The sequence below is a fragment of the Pteropus medius genome, unplaced genomic scaffold (assembly GCF_902729225.1).
Source record: "Pteropus medius unplaced genomic scaffold, Ma_sr-lr_union100, whole genome shotgun sequence".
In the NCBI taxonomy this organism is placed as follows: Eukaryota; Metazoa; Chordata; class Mammalia; order Chiroptera; family Pteropodidae; genus Pteropus; species Pteropus medius.
This window is the reverse complement of record NW_024349225.1, coordinates 10,041,306-10,061,956: the sequence shown is the minus strand read 5'-3', so window position 1 is coordinate 10,061,956 and position 20,651 is coordinate 10,041,306. Positions and strand designations below refer to the sequence as shown.

Here is a 20,651-nt window from a genome sequence, read left to right as displayed (position 1 = left end):
CGATCGACACATAATGCTTAAACACCTGGTTCCTGTCTATGCAGTCGGAAGTGTGTGTCATTTATGTTTTTGTCGGTGTGCCTATTTCGAATGTCCACTTAGAGCAGTTTCTAGAAGGCAGGGGGCATGTTTAATTCTTCTTTGCTTTACCCATCTCCCATGATCAAGTTTAATATTAAACGTTCCATAAATAGTCAATATAGTCACATTTGGCTAACTGATACTCATTTGATTCTCTTCTTTGACTGCTCCTGGCATCTATTTTTTGGTAAATTGGTTATGCATCGAATATGGAATATTGAGGTTCAAAAGTAGAGTTAGTACTTTATTTTAAATTTACTTTTTAATTAGAGAAACCAAGTAGTAAATTGAATGTGCATTATCCAGATGTGGATGATCTTAAACAAATAGAGATGAAACTCATTCCCCGATGAGGTCCTTCCCCTCGCGCTGGTTTGGAAGTTTGAAATGTTTACATTTAATTTTTACCTCTGTTGCTCATTCCTCAAGTGACCTTGGGGGATGGCCCTTTGTCTCATTTTCCCCATCAGTGGAATATGGGTAATCATATTAATCTGCCTCACCAGGCAATGCGAGGTCTAATTAAAAATGAGATTAGATTCAGCTGAAGTCTTTCTAATGCGAGAAACATTAAACTTGGTGGTGCCTGTCTGCAGAGCCGCTGGATTTCGGGGGATGCTCTCCGGCCAAGGAGCACTTAGGACCCTGAAGACACTGTGGCTGAGTTGAGAGTGCCTGCGGTCTGCCCAGCTTGTTGGCCGGCTTCACCTGTCCTGGTTTCATGCCTTGCATGCCCAGTGTGAGGGCCAGACCCACTCAGAATTGCCTAGAAACTGAGTAGCAGAAGCAAGTGAACTTGTACCTCTTTGGGCTCCCTGTGACGGCCGCTTCCAGCCTGTCCTCCTCCTCTTACCTTCTTTCACATTCCCTCTTTTCAGATAGGATCTCTGGGGATTCTTTGGGTTGACAAATCAGTAAAAATAGCTGAATTAAGGAAGTCGCTAAATGAGACATGTGTTATTCTGATCAGGCTACTATGACAAAATACCGTAGACTGGGTGACATAAACAATGAACACATTTCTTTTTCACAGTTCTGGAGGCTGAGAAGTCTCAGATGAAGGTGCCGTTTCCTGGTGAGGGCTCTCTTCCAGGTGTACAGATGGCCACCTTCTTACTATGTCGTCACATGACAGAGAGAGGGGAAGCTACAATGTCCCTTCTTAAAAAGACATGAATCCCATCACAAGGGCCTTACTCTCATGATATCCTGTAAACTTAACTACCTCCCAAAGGCCTTACCTCCAAATACCATCATCCTGGGAGTTGGGCTTTAGTATATGCATTTGCAGGGGACACAATTCAGTCCATAGCAATATGTGTTTTGCTCATGTTTATTTCACCTGGGCAAAAAAAAAAATGCCCTGATACAGAGAACTAGATGTGCCAGCTTTATTTAATAAGTGGCTACCGCCACTGTGTAATTTTGGAGGTGCTACGTATGCTCCTATTTCTCCCCCAAATACTCGTTTCCCCCGTGGGGCTCCAAAGTCCCAAACTTGCCAAAGTTAAAGTTATTTTTTTTGCCTTACTATTCTTTTATTTAGTTGCAGATACGTATTTGTATTGACCCCCCCAGTATGTGAGCTGTTTTCCAGAAGCATAGGAGGATGTGCAGATATTATGGCAAGGATGTGTACATTGGTTAGGGGGTTATCAGAGAGAGCAGAGTTCCTTGTGGAGGTGGGGACAATGGGAGCAAAAAAGACCAGAGGATTAAAAACAATTACAGTGTTGCTGATCCTCAACTATCAACAACAGGACATGAGAGAGATGATGAGGAGTTTGCATAACTTTGTGTGTTTTGCCTGTATTATTATGTATTTTGCCTGCTTAGGGCTATGGTATATATTGTCATTCTGTCTCATATGAATGGTTGGATCCTGGGATTGCTGATCGTAGTTCAGAGAGAGGAAAAACGACTGGGTTATCCAGTAGCTACTCCTGGGCGAGCTGTTCTCCACCTTCACAGACAGGGAACTCTCCGTAGAGTATTCAAGCTCACTACACTCAGGAAACAAACAAAAAAATTGCTCCTGGTCTCATAGTATACTTAATAACTTGATTGAGTGTTCGTTGTATGCCAGGCGCATCCTCTGAGGGATCATCACCATCATAATTATCATTCCTGTGTTACTGATGAGGAAACGGGGGGGCCGAGTTTACGTTTACTTATGGGACTAGTAAATGAACCCTGGCGCTCTGATCCTGGAGTCCCTGTTCTTAAACTGGAAAGAAGTTGAAAAACAAATAAACAACGCATCAACTAGGAATGCAGGGCTTTTAGAAAACTCGACGGAGAGAAGACCACGGGATGCTGGCCACCTGTTAGGACACCTCCCCGGGCTTTGCAAGCTTGAAGCCACAGAACGAGGAGGCGTGCCAGGGAACCCTGCCTCCGCCAGGATCGGAGATCAAGGAAAGGAGACCGGAGAACATGTGAAACAGATGCAGCCTCTCCGTGGATGAGTGACTAAGACACACAGACAAGCATCCCGTAGATAAAGGGAATGTAAACAAGGCACTTGCACAGAGAATAGGTTCCATATGGGTGAAAGTGAGACCGAATGACCGACCAATTAACGGACAACAGAACAGCTGGGCCGACAAACCCAGGATGGCGTGACAGGTTGAGGACGAGAACCACAACAATCAGCCACCCAACTGGAGCTGTTCATGGAGCGGGAACTAAAAATTAGACCGGGGCTGAAAGAAACAAGACTATTGGCAAGAAAATATTCTAGAATAAACATGACACCTCCCTCCTGCCATTCCTCATCTCAGCTGGGCCTGGATATTACTGGGGGTGGTAAAATAGTCGTGTCTAAGAGTTGGGGGAAAGCCTGGCAGGAATCAGACAGGAGAGAAAGTGTGTGGACCTGCCGGGCCTATGTTTATAGGGAAACAGAAAATGTGTACAGCGTCTCACTGTGAGGTAGGCAGGGTTTATTGACTGATCAGGCTCCATTTCCCACAACCCAGTCCTTAGATTTAATAAGGATTCTTTCTAGCTATTTTTTAATGAGCAGATTTTTTGAGAAAAGCTTCATATGATTTGAATAGTCAAAATGTCATAGATAAACTTTCATCTCCGTTGATCTTCTACCCAAACATGACCATTCTGCAGGTCCTGACAATTTTCCTTCAAATTCCCCCTCCCGTCTGCTCTTTTTGGTTCCATATTATAGGCAGCCAATTCTGTTCTTCTCAGTTCATGTCTGCTTGAGATCAACTTCTCCCTGCCCCCCACCGCCCCCTTTTTTTTGCAATTTCTCCCTGCTCTTGATCCTTCCATTTCTCTCCTGGACCTTCCCCACTGTCCCCAGAGTCAGCCTTTGAAGCGCAAATTTTATATTGTGTTCTGCTCAAAACAAACAAACAAACAAACGAAAGCAACCCTTCAATGGCTCCTTCTTGTCTTCGGGATGAGGACCAGATTCCTCTGGCTGGAGATTTTGACCTAGTTCCAATCACGGGCCATTAATCCTCGAGGCAGGAAAAAAAACACAGATACATCTTCTCCTTTTCCATCTGAAATCTTGTTTACGTGTGCCCTCCTAAGAAGATGTATCTTGTTTACGTGTGCTGGGATTTTTTTCTCCCCATTTTTCTCCCCAAGTTCTATCCATCCTCAAAGGTCGAGCCTGATCCCACATACGCCGTAAAGCCTTCCTGAAATGTCCCAGCTCCTTTCCTGTTCTGGACTGCTGCAGCTGTTAGCGCTGCCATCCACTACTGTGGGAACGAAGCCTCCGCTGGCCTGTGGTTTCTTCCCTGTTGCCCCAGATGCTCTTCAGATTCTGCTCATTCAGTGCTGACGCCACCAAAACTTCTTTAAGACGAAGACCTGGTCACGCGTCGAACCTGCTGCGTGTCGATCGGCCGTCCCAGGGTGCCAGTGACGAGCCCCATCCCGGCTCACGGGGTATGCTGTGAAGTCATATATCCTAGATGATACGTTTCTCTTGGATTTCTGTGGCATTGACTTCTCCTCAGACAGAAAGTGACGTGAACCCGTACTTTTGGTGAGAGATCGGACCAGGCGTGCCGTACTGGGAAGAGGAGAGGGGCCTGTCGTTGTTGGATCGTGATAATGCTGAAGGCGGCGCAGACCCTTCGGGAGGGTCGGAGCACAGGCCTGGGTGTCGGATGGTGGCTCTGTGTCTTTTCTGTAGACAGATTCCTTCACAGCTCTGGGCTTTGTGTTTCTTCACCTGGAAAATGGGTGATAATAATACCTGCCTCGCTGGGTTATTGTGAGGGTTTCACACACCTAGCAGCACAGTGCCTTATACACAGCAAATGCCATATATGGAATAAAAAATAGTACTTCGCTTCCATGTGATGGTTTGTAATTTGTAAAAATATTTTTACTTTAGGTTCATTTCATATGCCTGGAGCTTCCAGAGATATTATATATGTGTGCGTGAGTCTAAAATAAAAACATATTTTAATATTGTATATAATATAAATACTATATGTTACTATACACATTTGTCTTATATAAAAAGTGCATCTATATCGCATATCATATATACGATCTGTATCATATATATGATATATTTATGTGTATGTGTGCATATATACAGGCACACACACATATTACATATATATGAAAGAAAGAACAAGAAAAGACAAGTGCCACGCGTTATATCCCACGAACGGACACTTAATGGAAGCTCAAGCAGTGTAGATTTAGATTTACCCCAAGCGAAAAGTCTTTGCAAAGGCCCAGGCGCGGTATCGGGATGGCAAAGGCTTTGTCGACCACTTTGATTTCCTAAAAGGGCTCGTTCCACCTGACGAGCCTCTGCTTTCTCCTCGAAATTTCTCTCCGTGTGCTTGATTGCCGAGGAAGCGAGTAGGAAAGAGAGAGAGGGAGTATCGGAGGAAGGAGAGAAGGAATGAGAGAGATGGGACACGCACGCAGATAAGATGCTCAGCGAACAGCACAAGGACCAAGAAGAATATTTAATCCGAACGATGAATACTGACTGCCATTTCCTCCCGCCTCCCGCATTCCCAGTCACCTTCCACGGGACGGGACGGGCTGGGGGAGCCAAGACCGCGAGCTGCCTGGCTTTAGTGTGTGCAGGGCTGGGGGCGAGCATGCGTGGCGGGGCTGCGGGGGGAGCCGCCTGGCGTCGGCTCAGGCCGCCTCAACCTCCACGAACCGCAGGCCGGTAGAGCAACCAGGAGACAGGGATAGAGGGCTGCAGAGGCTCGAAGCCGGAGCGGAACCGCCTGGACCCTCTCCCAGGGGTCACGGGCTCCTCCATCCCTCTCTCCCAGCTGCAGGTTTCCACCTCAGGTTTCTCAGCCTTTCGGTCCCCTTCACCTCCCGGAGCTGCATGAGCTCGCGCACAGCACACATGGCTCGATGTTCGGCACGTGGGCGGGGATCCCGGCACGACAGCTGGCAGAGGGCCAGGGAAGGAAGGGCGGAGGGAGTGATCGCGACGGAGGTGGCTGGAGGTCGGCAGCGGGTCCCCCCTGCTCGCAAGGCGCCTGCCGCGGCCTGAAGTTCTGCTGTGTTTCATTCTTCTGAATCTTTCAGTTTGGTGCTGTAAAGTCTTCTGTTAGTGAGCTGCTACCCGGACGGTCGTCCTAAGCTATTTTCAGATGAGGTTTTAGAGAGTAACCGATAGAGAGAGCATACCTGGAAAAGTCAAGGTAGAAGGTAGAAGAGGGGTGCCTTATCCTGGAGGAAAAGCAAGAGGAGTAGAAAGCAAAGCATATTCTGCCTTCTCTTTATAGAGTCGGCTGGGGACGCCCGAGCCTCGCCGACTAAATGCTCATCCAGCGCCTGGTGGTGCGTTCGGCTCTGTGCTGCTGCAGCGGCCGTGTTTCTGAAGGAAGGAAATGCGAATAGTAAAGAAAACAAGACAGAAGTGTCTCTGCCTCACGGCCCTCCCAAAGTTCAAGCCTCTTGCGTCCAAAGGGTCTGCTCTGACCTTGAAACACGGTAGCTGGCTCCGGTTAGCGGGAGAGGAGGCAGAAAACCCCTAGAACACAGTTGTTCATCTATTCCCGTTTCGAAGAAGACAGCCAAATGCCACGCAGCAAGCCCGTGTCTGGGGAGCCCGCGCGCCACCTAGACCACTCCCTCCACGAAAGCAACAGAAACAAAACCGTGAAACTCAGCGGGCCGCCGGCCTCGCAGTGGAGACGTGGATGAGGTCTGCTGAGCCGTCGTGGTCGGTTCTTGCTGGGAGCCCGAGCACAGACACGGCTACGGCACAAACGTCAAGACTCCGGGAGCCCAGCAGCCAGGCCACCCGGAGAATCGCTGTCGTGGGCACCAGACGGCATCTTGAGAAGCCGCGCCGTGCGGTGGAGGAAGGAGGGAGGCGGGCGCTGCTGTGAAGTCGGTTTGACAGCAAAGGGTCGGGAATCGCTGGCACTGGCCGGATCGGCGGCTCCAGAGGAAGGGAAGGCGTGGGGGACAGGAGTGAGACTGGCGGAGGAGGAGGAAAGAGCTTTGGGGGGTTTAGTTCGTCAAGGACATGGAGTTGGGATTTGATACGGAGCGGCCAGGTGGTGACTTCGCGAGTGATTATGGAAATTTGAGCCATAAATAAAGGCAGTGGCAGGGAACGCGGGGCTGGGTGCTGTCACGGTCTCAGTGTAGTTTTGGTAGAAGGTGGAGAGAGAGGCGAGCCAAAGGCCCGGAGCGTCTTACCCTAGCTGAGGCCTCCGGGTCGCCTGAGGACCAGGCACACCCCCGTCAGTACCAGCGGCTCACTACGCTGACACCTGTCAACAGGACAGATCACAGGTTTGCAGGAGGGCTGTGTCGTTTTGTTTTAAGCCTCTAAGATAGAGCGACCAGGACCTGTGGAAGAGTGTCCCCTTCTGTCTGTGTCTCGAGGAGCCGGGCTCTTTATTGGAGCAGCTGTTTTCCTGGCACAGACAAATACAGACCCTCCACGAACACTCCCCTTCCCCACCTTCACCCTTTGGGGCTCTCACTCCCCCGACCCCCTCGGTGCGTGAGAAGCTGCCAGGCCACGTTGGGCCAAGAGGAGAGGCTGCGTGGGGAAGCGGACTGGCGCGTGTTCGTGAGTGAAGTGGAGTCTGCTCCCTGGGTCTTTGTTTGCAGCAGAATGAAAGGAGCTGCTAGGAGGTTATTTCTGGCTGAAGAATAAGTCACAGAGAGACTTCTCGCCTTCCTGTTTGCCTGTAATGCGCATCAGGCAAGAGGTGTCAGTGATGGTTTGGGGTTTTTCAGAGGCTAAGACACCCGAGTCGCCACGATGGTTTTGAGGAGAGCCCTAGCTTCCAGGAGCCAGTCAGGCCTTTCCCACTCTGTGTTTGTAAGTTCCAGACCCGTGTCCCTTGTCACCTGAGTCTCCTCCATGACTCAGGTGGGCGCATTTGCGGTGAAAATAGATGAGACAGAGGCTCACGGGAATGGGGGCATCCATGGCTTTGACTCCACAGTGTCAGTGGCAGAATGTTGAAGTTTTTCTCACCAGAGTCTCTGTGGAGGGAACGCAGACACCGACCCACACTGTGAAAGCAAAGGTCAAGTTCCTGACACCTTCGTAAAACTAGGGTTCATTGAATCCTTGCTGTGGGCAGGCACCGTGCTAAGTATTTCACCCCCATTTGCTCATTTATTCCTTACCACCACCCTGCCAGGTAGGTGTTATCCTCATTCGCAGACGCGGATGCTACTACTTAAAGAAAGAAGCCGGTAACTCGCTCAGTCTCGTGGTTAGTAAGGAGCAGAGCTGGGATCTGGGCGTAGGCATCTGTAATGCCACATGCCCTGCCCTTAATCACGTACTGTGCAGCCCCTGCTCGTTTTCCTGGGCAGAAGCTATTAAGCTCTGGGTACCTCAAAGCAGATGAAAATATTATGGGTGAAAGAAGTCATTTGATCTTATTTCGTTTGCTTTCCTTTTTCCATCTCAATTTATCCCCACTATTTCTCTCAGAAGAGATTCATTTTTGCACTACTTGGTAAGGTCTGGTCTGAGACCATGCTTTGGTTTGGGTGTCAGATGAGATAAGCTGGTTACAACCAGGCTTCTCTTTCAGACCCTATAAAGGGACACATTTGCTTTTCTTTTTTTGAGAGTCTGGCGGCTTACACAGGCAGAGGCTTGAAGCCCTACACAGAAACCGTATGACCTCACGTGGACCAGTAAAGCACAGCAGACCCCAAGTCCCAGTTCCTCTCTTGGAACCACCATACAACGCTGCTTCCTTCTGCCCATCCAACAGAAGATATATCATTATTGCCTTTCAACTGCATCTCGCTTATCAATTGTTTATAGAGTAGACCCTTGGCCTTTGAGGAAGTGCTCTTTGCAGGCTCGGCTGTTAGCTGGTAACTCAACAGGTCCTTAATGTCTTCATGATTGGTGACTTTGCCAAGGCTCGGAATTGAATCATGTAGACTTTAGGGCTGGCAGGCAGGAGCAATCTCTTGGTTCCAGGTGAGTCAGTCTACCTGTGCAGCATCACCATATGACTACGCCATTGCTTATCAGTCTTCACAAAGATAGCCCTATTAAAATACTAAGAGAGTCACTTAAAGGGCCAAGACCTCGGCTTCCATTCCCAGGCAGCTATTAAAACCCAGCCACCTGATTAAAGATATTTACAAACATTCCTAGGACAGCTATGGTTTTAGTGCCTTCTTGGTCTGCTCTGGTTTTTAGCTTCTTTTTGTTTTGGGTCCCTGATGATTTTTTATTATCCCAGCTGTAGAATTGGGAGGAGATTGTTAAATTCAATCCAACATTTTTGGATTATTTGTAGAAGGAGAACTTTTAGATGGTGTATTCTCTCTCTCTACACTTAGAAATGATTAGATACCAATACTACACCGAGTAAGATATTGAAATATAGATATAAAATCTCTTTCAACTCTAAAGTCTGTCTAACGTGTCTATGTTCATACTTAGAAAAGAAAAAGAAAAAGACTACGTGCCCATAATAGCTAAGCCCGTGTCTAAGTTATATGATTCTTATAAAGCAACGTGCCTGGTAAATTGTCTGGAGTAGAAGAATGGTAAAAAGGAAGTATCTGGCCATCACATATTCTAAGGAAAAGTAGTTAGCCACCATCATGTTTGTTGGTTGGTTGGTTGTTTGGTTGAGAACCTACTGTGCATCCGGCACTGAACTAGTCTCTGGAACTAAAAAGATATTTAGACTCTGAGCCCTTGATCATTCATCCAGAGTGTTAAGTCCTGTAATTTGCATCTGGGGATAAAATGTACCATATTAACACAGGGACAAGGAGAGCTCTCTGGGTCCAGAAAGCTGGATAAGATTTTCCAGAGGAGGCTGTATCTAAGAAATTCTTGCTGCTCAATCCATCCCAGGGTATCTGTCTATTTTAACTTTACATTTTCTAAGAAGATTGTCACAAACCCACAAATGTGAGCTCATTGGCACCTCCCCCCCTAAGGGGTGAACACTGGAGGAGTGGAAAGGCTTCATTTCCAATTTCCTCAGACGACTGCAGTGAGCAGAAAAACTCCCGGCGTTAGCATTCTGGGGCCAGAAAGAAAAGCTTCTGGGTTTCAGGCATCTGTTGATGGGATGAGAGCATGGTGCTGCTTCCTCGGCTGCTTCCTCGGCGGGAATCGGCCTCTAGGGAAAGATGGGCCGATCAAGCCCCAGGACCAGAAGGAGCTATAGTGTCAGGTAGCTCATTTAGGATAAACTTGGACCCACAACTGAGAAAACGGAAGTGAAATTGTGGGGTCCAGGGGAATTGGGGTTGTGTGTGTCTGACCTTTTCTTTGTTTCCGCATCGGATCTCTGGGTTTACTTCATTATTAACGCTCTTACAGCAAAGCCCTTTTTGTAGAGGCGCCAACAGAATTTACGTGACCCTGTATTCCCAATAAATTAAACGACCAATGAAGTCACCAAATCACACTGGCGTGGTAGAGGAGAAAGAACATCAGATCAAGAAGCAAGAGATTTGGGCTCCGTTCCCAGGACTGCCACTAACCAGCCTTGCAAGCAAGACATTTCACTTTTTAAGGCTCCATTTCATTGTTAGTAAAATAAGAGTTTTGTGCTAAATTGGCATCAAGCCTCCATCAAGCCTTAGAATTTCACGTATCTCTGGTCTTTAAAAAAAATAGCAAGTGGCGTTCTGGTCACCAAGAGTCCCTGATGGGCCCTGACCAGCCGCCCAAGTTTTGCCGCTGAGATTCTGAGAGAGACCTTGCGGTGAAGCCGAGCAATATGGACACAGTAGGCAGGTCCACACCATGAAAGGAGAATAAGAATCAGGCCAGAGGACATTACTGAGCCCTGGAAAAGGGGCTTGCTCTGGGCCTGGTGCAGCCTAACCGGTGTGGAGACACGGGTGTGGGTCTGATTTGTCATTCACGTAACTGGAGGGTTTCGATGGGAAATGATATGGGAGGAAGAAAATGTGTTAGATGTTAGGCAAAAACCTGACTATGTCTTCTCCTGGTCTAAAACCTTCCTCAAGATGACAAATCAGCACCCTGGCCTGCCCCTTCCCTGTGGGGATATGGTCACTTCCGGCTGAGATCCCAGCCTGGTGTAAGCTATAGAAGAAGAATGTTGTTAGTCTAATGCGAGTACTAGAGATGTCATCAGTTAGTCAGTCAAAGTCGACGGTGCTCTTCCTGAGGTGGCCCTGTGAGAGGCAGTCCAGGGTCACCCACCTGTTTTCACCCCCCTCTTCTCTTCTCAGTCATCCGAGACTCCTCCACACGGGCTAGATGGAGCAGAGCCAGTCCCTGAAAGCTCACGCTCATCCCCTATCCCCCAAATCTGGGCGAGGTGCTTCCTTCCTGTCCACATCTCTGTGCTCGCTCTCATCACGCCAAGTGAGCTTCTGGCACCTTCTCTCTCGAGGGCCGGAGCCACGATTTACTTATTTATTTACGTTTCCCCGTAACAGTGCCTGGCTCACGTAGGTATGGAGTGAAGAGTGTTGACTGACTGACTGAATGACTGACTAAATGGATAACTGCATCCAGACAACAGACAGGGCCACCGTCTCTGTGGCTAACGACCTTGAACAGAAAATAGCACCAGGTGATAGACCATAACAAAGAAATTACCTTTGCTTTTGAGAAGCTTCCAGAGTAGCGTAGGTAGGATAGAGAGATGGCCCTTCCTCCTTGTATTGTGTCACTTACGTGCAGCCATTTTTCCGGCCACCCTGACTGCCTGGAACATGGCTACCACAGAGAGGCTGGCGAGAAGTGCCTTCCCAAAGCAACTGAAGTAGGTGTCATCAAGCTCACGCATCACAAGAAAGTAACCCAGACACTCTCTCAGATTTACCTGTTTACTTTAAGTATAATTCTAAGAAGCTTGACTCTGGCTTAGAGGTTAATCACACATGAGGGTTTGTGCGTGTGTGTGTGTGTCTGTGTGTGTCTGTGTGTGTGTGTTGGATGGACCTCATCTAGTGAAGGGTAAATAGCTCAATGCAGAGAGTTTTCTTGTAAGTATAAATGAAGTGTTCACGTTGGTGACTTTGTATTCTGTAAGTTATTCGAAGGAAGGGAAATAGACATTTTGTAAAGGGTTTTATTCTTTTGCCAGAATGTTTAAAAAATGAAAATGGAAAAGTGACTCCTAAAGAAATAAGTTTCAGGTATTTGAAAATACTTTGTTTTCTGACGCTACAGGATACATGAGGTAGATGTGTGGGTAGCGTGTCCCCTACGGTCACTTCATACAGAGAAACCAAGCCTCGTCCTCCCCTTGGGAAAGTTTCCTGCGGGGCGGAGTGATGTCCCACATCCAATACCTTTCATTAATGGAGATTTTGGTCTCCTAGTCTCCATTCCAGTCTTCAAATACTTAATAACCTTTGGATCAATTAGTCATTTTTCCCTTCCTATTTTTTCCATCGTAACTTTGGACCCAAGCTGTCAAGTTTCCCAGGAGTGCGTTGCCATAGGAGCCTCTGTTTGTTTAGGGTGGGGACGTTGTTTTTGGCAGGTTGGGGGAGGAGCGATTAATTCTAATAGGTATATAGTAAATTAAATACTTGGAGCTATTCAACCTTTTCTCTGTACTTCTGCTCCTTTTTATAAATTCCCTTTCTTCCCAGATGACCCTTTAAGAGCAAAAATGAAGCTGCTTCTAGAAATCATGTCTGGGCTATAATAATAGGAGTCCAGTGGAACCCAGGGGATGTCCTTAGACCAGGGCCCCGAAACCGGCACCGGTCTGCGGCCTGTTAGGAACCAGGCCACACAGCAGGAGGACAGGGGTGGGCTAGCGAGCGAAGCTTCTTCTGTATCTGCAGCCGCTCCCCAGCTATCCTCAGCACTCGCATCACCGCCTCGGCTCCACCTCTGATCATCAGATGTTAGATGCTCATAGGAGCCCCGGTCTCAAACAGGTTGGGGACCGCTGCCCTAGACCATTTCTGCTCTTTTCAAAGTATCTTCCCTGATGTTACTGAAATGAAAAGAAGCCATCTGTGGGGAGCACTTTGGAAAGACAGATTCCCCAGCATCCTTTATTACTCTCTTCAAATGTTTAAGTTTGTTCTTATGAAGAGAAAGAGCTTTCGATCTCCCTTTAATCCTCCGTAATGAAACCATACTTATAAATGTAGGAAAAGTATTTTGGGTGGTCTTTGGATGTTTTATAGACCATCTCATGAAAAAAGAAAGAAAGAAGGAACAGATTAAGTTCTGCCAATGAGTCAGTCAGGGCTGGAGGAAAAGGCACAGATGCCATGTTCGATGAATATCCTCCCAACACTTGAAAGAGAAAAAGAAAATCCCGTGGAGTGTCAGTAGGTGTATCCGGTCCTCTTGGGAGGACCCTAGAGCAATGACATTGTTAAGGATGCTGCTAGCTGTGTTGTGAGTCTCGTTATTTGGCTGCAGGGTGGACCCAAGATCTGACCGTAGAGTTTTTCCAAGTTCTCCAGAGCCAGAATAACTGGCTCCAGTGGTAAAGACAAATGCTCATCTCGGAATCTTTGTCTTTTATCCCAGCGAGGCTGGTGTTGAAAACAGAATTCATTTTCACCTCCTGCTCTCAGCTGACATTGTCTTGCAGCTGTGCGACAGCTGTTGAGTCCCACCCCACAAGTAGCAGCATCTTAGTGACTGGCAACCTGGTACACATCTGGAATGATGTTCAAATGACCTCAGGACCCCATAGAATAAATCAAAACACTGACGTAATATCTTGGATGGGCTCGTTCTGATGTAACTCGATGGCTGAAAATTATTTAATGGCCATTTTTCGAGTTGAGTGATCTCTCTCATCAAAGGACAGCAAAATAGGGAACAGTCCTTCTACTTGACATTTAAGAAGGGCGGGGGAGAGAAAGTGATTCAGTCATGTACACTGAAAGGTGGCCTCAGAGCTCAGGAGTCTATTGACTGTCTTGTGGCCCAAAGAGTCTGACCACGAGATGTTTCCTGAGGCTTTAGAGTCGGGCATCCGCTCAGGATGGGGAACAGCCAGTGTGATTGAAGGAAGCGGTGGGCTGGCTGGTGTGCCCTGCAGGACGCTGTGGGACACTTTCCCTCCAGACGTGGCTCTAGAGAAACAATGCGCTGGGCCGCCAAGCTATTTTTTAACCGCTTGTTGCTATTCTTATCATGCATTCCATTTTGGGGTGAAACACTCCATTAACTCTGGTTTGGCCTGGGCCGCTTTCCCATGTTGTTTCCTGTTAACTCGCGGTGGTGACCGGAGTGGATGGAAACAGTTCAGCTTTCTCTGCTCTAACCCTGTATCTAGCCGCCGTGCAGAGATGGCTGTACACGTGGAACTATCTCTCTTCCAGCCTTGGTGTCCCAAATCCTAGGACCACTGCACTCCTGGCAGACATCATTTGAGTCTTCATGGCACCCTGGGACGACTAGGGTCCCTGAATACAAGTACCAGGAGAAAGGGTGGAGATAGGGTTCTTAACCAGTGAGAAGCAGCAAAAAGTCAAGATGCGTGATCTCTAATCCCAAGGTCTGCTTGGCCATAGCTGTGTGACCCAGGGCAATTTTTGTCACCTCTATGCATCTCCATTTCCTCACTGATAAAATAGGACTTTTAAAGCCAGCCCTGCCTGATGCATGGGCTTTTTCCTCATGATCAGGATTTAAAATGTGTGACGCTGTTTTGTAAGCTACTTGATCTGAGGTCCTATCATTACAAGAAGGTGAAGCAGTTCATCAAGGTGTTCACATGAACCATTCGAGACCCCAGAGTGGGCCAGGAGCAGGTGCTACCGGTGAAATGTGATGATTCTTTAGGCCCAGAGGTCTTGTCTCGAGACCTTTCAACTTCCTGAGAATGTTAGGTCGGTCGTGTCCTGCCCCCTTGTCATGTCCCGTGATATCTCCCAAGCTCCGCAGATTACGCTGGGGTTGGGGGGAGCGGGGAGATGGGGCGAAATACAGTGAAGCGGGACATGGACACTGAACTGCCGCCTCCTTGCCAGCCTTTCCAAGCAGATGGTTGGTGTGACACTATCAATAACCGGGCCTACTGCCACTATGACGGAGGTGACTGCTGCTCTTCCACGCTCTCCTCCAAGAAGGTAAGCGAGGGCTCCGGGACGCGGCTGGAGGGGGGGCAGTGCCGGGATGAAGGCAGCTCTTTGGGCTCCCTCCCCTTCATGGTGTGTGCTCACCAGCGTTTATCCAGCAGCCGAGAAGAGGAAACCATGATGAACAAACACGAGAGGTTCTAAAGTGACAGGATTAAGCATAGTGGTTTTGAGAATAGATTCTTAGAAAATACGAATTCTCTGATTGTCAGTCTAGTAACTCCTTCAGAAGAGCCAGCCATGGCTACTGAAAGACTCAAGCCTACTTTACCGTTGGCCAGGAGACATCTCTGTGGGCAGGGAATGGCCTCCACCCCTTGGGGAGGCAGGGCGACCCATGAGGCGATAGCCAATTATTAATCATAATTAAATTAATAATCCTATAAAGCATATCATAAGCATATGCAGACCCATGTTGAGCAGCCACCATAAGCTACCTGGAGCACTCCCCTGGACTGTCCCCGAAACAATAGTCCTTTTCCTGGTGGCCTTTATCCTTATTGCTCTGGTTCTATTAAATTAGCACACGTGCTTAATAAGCTAAGCCTAGAAAATTCAACAGGCTGAAGTTGCAATAATGTGGATAAAAAACCAAGTGCTCCAAAAATAATTGGTGGGCCAATTTGATGAATCAGAAACATGCAAAAGATGGTATTTCCATCCTTGTACGTGTCTCCACAGTGAAGTCATGCCTGTATGATCACCTCTATACAGACCCAAAAACTACGGCTCCTAATAGCTAATATTTCCCGATGTGCCAGGCACTGTTCTCACCACCTATGCAAATTAACTTACGTAATGCAGAGCGCTCAATTCAGTTTGGCCCTCTTTTGCTCTAAAAAGCCATAAATCCTAAACCAAAAGAAGCAGATCAAGTGCTTGGGGTTGCAGGTCAGAAGTCATGCCAACTAATTCCTGTTCTCACTTGTGGAAAGTAACCGCTCAAAGATCTCTGCTCAGGAAGGCATGATGGCTTAGGAAGAAAAGCAAGCAACTCTCTTTCCCATAGCCACCTCACTCGGTACATCTTGGATTTGTCTCTAATGGATTCCACTGACTGGCCAGCACCCAAGAATCAGGATGGAAAAGGCACTTCGCCCCGTCGTTGACTCCTAAATCACGTTTAATTCATATGCGAAAACATACTGAGAAATTTCCCCCGAACAACCCACCCGTCCTCCAGCCCAAGCACCCAATCACCGAGCTCACCTCTTCAGTGTACTGGGACTGTTGAGAGATGTCTATTTTTATCTCATTTGATGGCCCATGAGCGAAGGACAGAATCTCTGCCACTTTTGCATCACGTGTTCCAAGTGCCCAACTCTCTCCACAGCTAGCTATGGACATCCAGAAGTTCGTTTATCTGTTGTTGGTGGCGGTGCCAGCAGTAGGCCGCAGCTTTTCCTGGACCGTCTCTGCTGTGAGGGAGGGATAATTACATGGCAGGAAGGCGATCCAGCCACAAACAGTGGGTAGAGAGTTGCGTTGCTTCCCCAAGCCAGAGTGTATCCTTGGTTTAAGAAGGGCAAAACCTCACGCTTGTGAAGACGGTGGACAATCCTATTGCCTGCGAACACCAAGGAGCAGGGGTCACGGAGCTGGGCCACCGAGCTTTGGTTTTCTAAGCAATGTGTCGTGACCGTTAGTTAAGTCACCCAACCTCTCTTGGCCTTTCCTATAAAAAGAAAATGCTAACATTCATCTCACTTACTTTCCAGGGGTTTCATGACAATAATAATAGCAGCGAAAACATAACCAGCAATAGTTTTAGACATTGGTGGTACTATTAAAAGAAGGAGTAACAGCAGTTATCGGTGCCTAGAAATGCGTTTGTTTGTACCCGTCATCTTATTTAAATCACAGATTCCCCACTGGGTAGTACTTGTGTCCTCTTCACCTTGTATGTGAAGAAAATGAAGCACGGAAGGTCGATCTTGCCTCAGGAGACGGGGCGTGTGAGGGAGAGGACCCAGCGTTCGTTTCGGTGCTGTGATAGTAACACGGCGTCCTGCTCCTCCTCCAGGGCCGAGGGAGGAAAGCGACACCTGCTGGGAAAGGGGGACGCTTGGCACAAAAGTGGGTTACTGCATCTTTTCTTTGACCCCACCCCCAGGTCATCCCGTTTGCTGCTGACTGCGACTCGGATGAGTGCACCTGCCGAGACCCCAAGGCAGAAGAAAATCAGTAACCGTGGGATCGAGCCCCTCAGTCCTCCGTGGAAGGAAGCAGAGGCAAATGAAGAAGAAAGTTCACAAAATAAAGGAAGGAGGAAGCGCACGAAGGAGCTTAGAAGGAGGGCAGGAGGGTGTTTCTAGGTGCCGACTGTTGCGTCGAGTAGCTAAAGTAGGGAAGAATCATAGGCACAGGTTTCTTCAAAGAGGCCGTTGATTAAAAGTAGGAGCAACACCATAGGGGTACAAAGACCCTCCTTCTTCATTTATATTCCGTCCAACCCCATCCTCAACTCCTGCCCTGCTCTGTACTCTGCACCCTGCCACCTCTTCGGCCCTACCCAACTTGTAAACCGATACCAAAATGCTAGACGAGAAGTAGCCAGGGACACTCTCTTCGTACCCATTTTAAATGAATTGTCACCTTTCGGGGCTCGTCTACTCTAAGCTGGCTCTCTCCCTGTCTTTTGGGTAGTCTTCTTTAGTGACGATGCGGTTAGTTATTCTTTATAAGTATTTAAACATAATTATACAAATATATATATTTTTGCTGTCTACTAAGCTAAAAATTATCCATTGTTCCACACATGCTGCTGTGACGTTCACGTCCAAAGTGAATGCTGGGGGTTGGAGGACGGACAGATAAGTCCTGCCATCTTTCTGTGCTGGGGATTGGCAGGTTGAGAGAGACTGGATGGAGTTCTTGACGTTAGCGTGTCAGTTAATCTTTTGATGTGCTGGGAGCTGGGCCCACTTTGAGGAGATGGGGGGTTGGAATGATGACTCTCAGAGGCATGGGAAGTCGGGTGGGAGTATCCATCGGAGATGGGTCTGGGAGGACTAGACTGTGGCTCTTGAGTGTCTATCCAAAAAGACTACATTAGCTTCTTCTCGCTTCTCAGAAGTCTGAGCTGGAGTCGGTGAGACCCGGGGTTTTCCACACGTCCATCTGCGCTGGTTCGAGTGTGGCACTCTGCCAGCCTGTCAGTCAACAAGTTCGTTTTAGGGCGCATCCTCTCATCACCAGAATTATAGCAACTCACACATTTCTCATACTTGGCCTGGAGTCTCACTCCTTCCGAGTCCCCAAGCCTGGCCATCATTCACGGCCACATGGCCAATTGTTGATTTTCTGGGGAAGAAAATGATATGGAAATGACATAGGGGAAAGGCAGGAGGAGATGGAAGACCAGAGACACAGGAGCCCAGGGAAGCCATCGAGGGGGGAGGGGCCAGGGACACGTCGGGCCCAGGGCAGGAGGTTGAGATGCCTCAAGGAGACTGGGCCTTGTTCCAAGTCTCCAAAGCAGACCAAAGGTATCCTTGAATAACACAGAATCTGAGGTGAATTCTATTCAAGTGCAACGTGTCAAATCTGTGACCCAGAGATTTCGATCAGAGCCAGCTACAGAAACACGTGGAACAAGGGTGACACTCTGTGGGCAGAGAGAAGAATTTCCATTATGTAGGGTCCATTTTGTTGTTCTTTCTTGTTCGGTAGATGGGCTGCACCTTCCGTGACCACTCTAGCCCGCCTCTGGTTCCATCCCAGGCTTACTATTTTTTTGGCACGAGGTCTGTTGTAGTTACGAGTCTTGGTAACAAGTTCTAGGTTAGGCCTTGGAGAAAGAGAGTAAGGAGCTAGTTTCTTGTCCGGCACCCCAGTGCATCATCTCAGGAAGGGCTTGAAGCTTGCCTCCCTCAAAGCTGCTTCTCTAACGGAAGCCAAAAACAGGCAAAAATGAGGGTGCAGCCTTGGCCGCCGTCGGTGGCCGCCTTCGGTTCTGATCATGAGTTTTCTATTCTCGATCGGCACTGAAGCAATGGCTTTGCAAAGAGGAAGAGGAAATGTTATCCGCCATTATCTTGAGCCAGACTTCATATAGGAAAGAATATTCTGGAAGAGAATGAACGAGATCGAGGGATCCACACGCGTTTGTCTGTGGGGGTGTGAAGTGAGGGTGGCAAGGTCACGGGCGGAGGGAAAGAGCAGTTTGTCCGTCCAAACAACTCTTGTCCTCTCTATTTGCAGCTGTGAGGGACATGACAGGCGAGACACCGTTCACTGTCTGGCTTCGCAGTTAGCGCCCCCGAGAAGAGAATAAATATTTATTTCTGGGATTCTGGTAGGCTTCCGTATGGAAAAGTTTAGATTCTTCATTTTTAAAATAAGCCGTAAATTCGTTTTCTTGGGGAGAGTCTCCAAATTCCTGAAAGGGTGTCAAGCCTTGCGTAGGGACCCTGCCTCGCCGGTGGCCGAAGCGATGGCCGAGGTGCCCGGGCCTTGCTCGGCTTACGAAGCCACAGCCCGCCTGCCTGCCCGCCCGCTGGGGCGTGGAGCCTGCGGCTTGGGCCGGTGCGCCTCTGTGCCACGCTCTCCATGGGCGCCACGCGAGAACGGTTCCCTCTCATGCTTCACGTAAAGATGCTTCACTCTCTGTCGGCGACACCTACCGTTCCCTGCTGCCCTGGGAAGGTGGGAGACAGTTTCTGTGGTGTGTGGCAAGCCCCTCAGCCTGCAGGCTGCCAGCCTTAGTCAGCTCCGGCCATGCACAGATACCAGGTCCCTTCAGCCCTACCCTGCGACCTGTGTTGTGAGACTCTCAGGTCACTCATGAAGTCGAAGGATGGCCATCAGCTCACGCTCGTGCCATGTGATCGTCCGCACTCTGCTGCCCTTGCCCCCTCATGGGTCACAGAGGGCCCGTCCCAGAGGCTCTTCCACCTGTTTCGTCGTTCCAGAATCACTTCTCTGCTTCCTGTTTTTCTTAGTAACGCTGGGCTCTGGTGCCCAGGTTGCCCAAGGCTAGTGGACTCCTGACGTCTAGTGTGACAGCCTCCAACCAGAGACAGGAGAGGGCGGAGTGTGGAGAACGAGCTGCTGGCAAACATGCATGTGAAAGGAAAGAGCTGTCGCCATCCTCTGCTTCCCTCCCCTCCATGACGAGGTGTCGGACGTGGCACTCCCTCTGCTCTGTGAGATGGGTCCTGAGCCGTCAGGTAGCACCCCAGGGCTTGATGGACATAGTGAAAGGAGCCCATCTACTGTATTGTGTCATAAACAGCTACCGCCAGTCATTTGGCAAGATTGTAAGATGTTCATTAAAAAAATTAGCACACAAAACGTGAGGCGTCCCTGCTGTCTTATTTTTTGTTTGAATCATCCCGTTACTTCCACATCGCTTTCCATGTGTTCGTGCCAGGTCCAGACATTCACGGTTGATCGATCATTCCTTTCGGTCACTTAGCTCCTGTTTATTAAGTTAATGGTATGTGTAAGGAAGATAAACTTGAAAGTTTGTCAGAAGAGATGATACTTACAAAAGCAGAAGACACAGTAGTAAGTGCCTCATGAGGTGTGAAAATAAAGCGCAAGAATCGTATACAGTTCAGGGGAGGGAAGCGTCACCCCTGGGTGCCAAAGGCAGGTCACATTTGAAGGGTGGTCCGTGAAGGATGCCTACGATCTTGATAGGCAGAATCGAGAGAGAGTGAGAGAGTCCAGGCGAAATGAAGAAAGGGGTTGACGATATGCCACTAGGAACTAGGAAAGCCTGGGTGACATCGGGCATCGCTGGGGCATCCAGCTGAGCCGGAAGATAGAACTCAGCTAAAACGTGCCATGCACTTGGCAGACACGATCTTATGCAACCCTCACCTGCATCTGCAGCATCTGTATTGTCATTCTATAGAGGACACCACGTGTCAGTCTGGTGCAGAAGGTTTCTTAAGGTCACACGGCTGGACTTAGGTTCATGCCTGGGTCTGTGGAGACGCCAAGACGTAAGAAGGAAAAGGACAATGGGGGTTCATAGGATGTGTAAAGGGGAGAGGCGGAGAGAAATGTCCAAGATGATGTGT

General features: G+C 48.6%; 1 protein-coding gene across 1 annotated transcript in view; it reads left to right on the top strand.

The window, feature by feature from the left end:
* PAPPA2 (pappalysin 2) overlaps positions 1-19,914 on the top strand; it is a 207,421-nt gene extending 187,507 nt beyond the window's left edge. Inside the window, exons 21-22 of the mRNA XM_039881111.1 lie at positions 14,512-14,610; positions 16,733-19,914. Coding sequence (XP_039737045.1) covers positions 14,512-14,610; positions 16,733-16,807 — 174 coding nt within the window. The 3' untranslated portion in view covers positions 16,808-19,914. The remainder of the gene's footprint in view (positions 1-14,511; positions 14,611-16,732) is intronic.
* Positions 19,915-20,651: the final 737 nt, after the last annotated feature.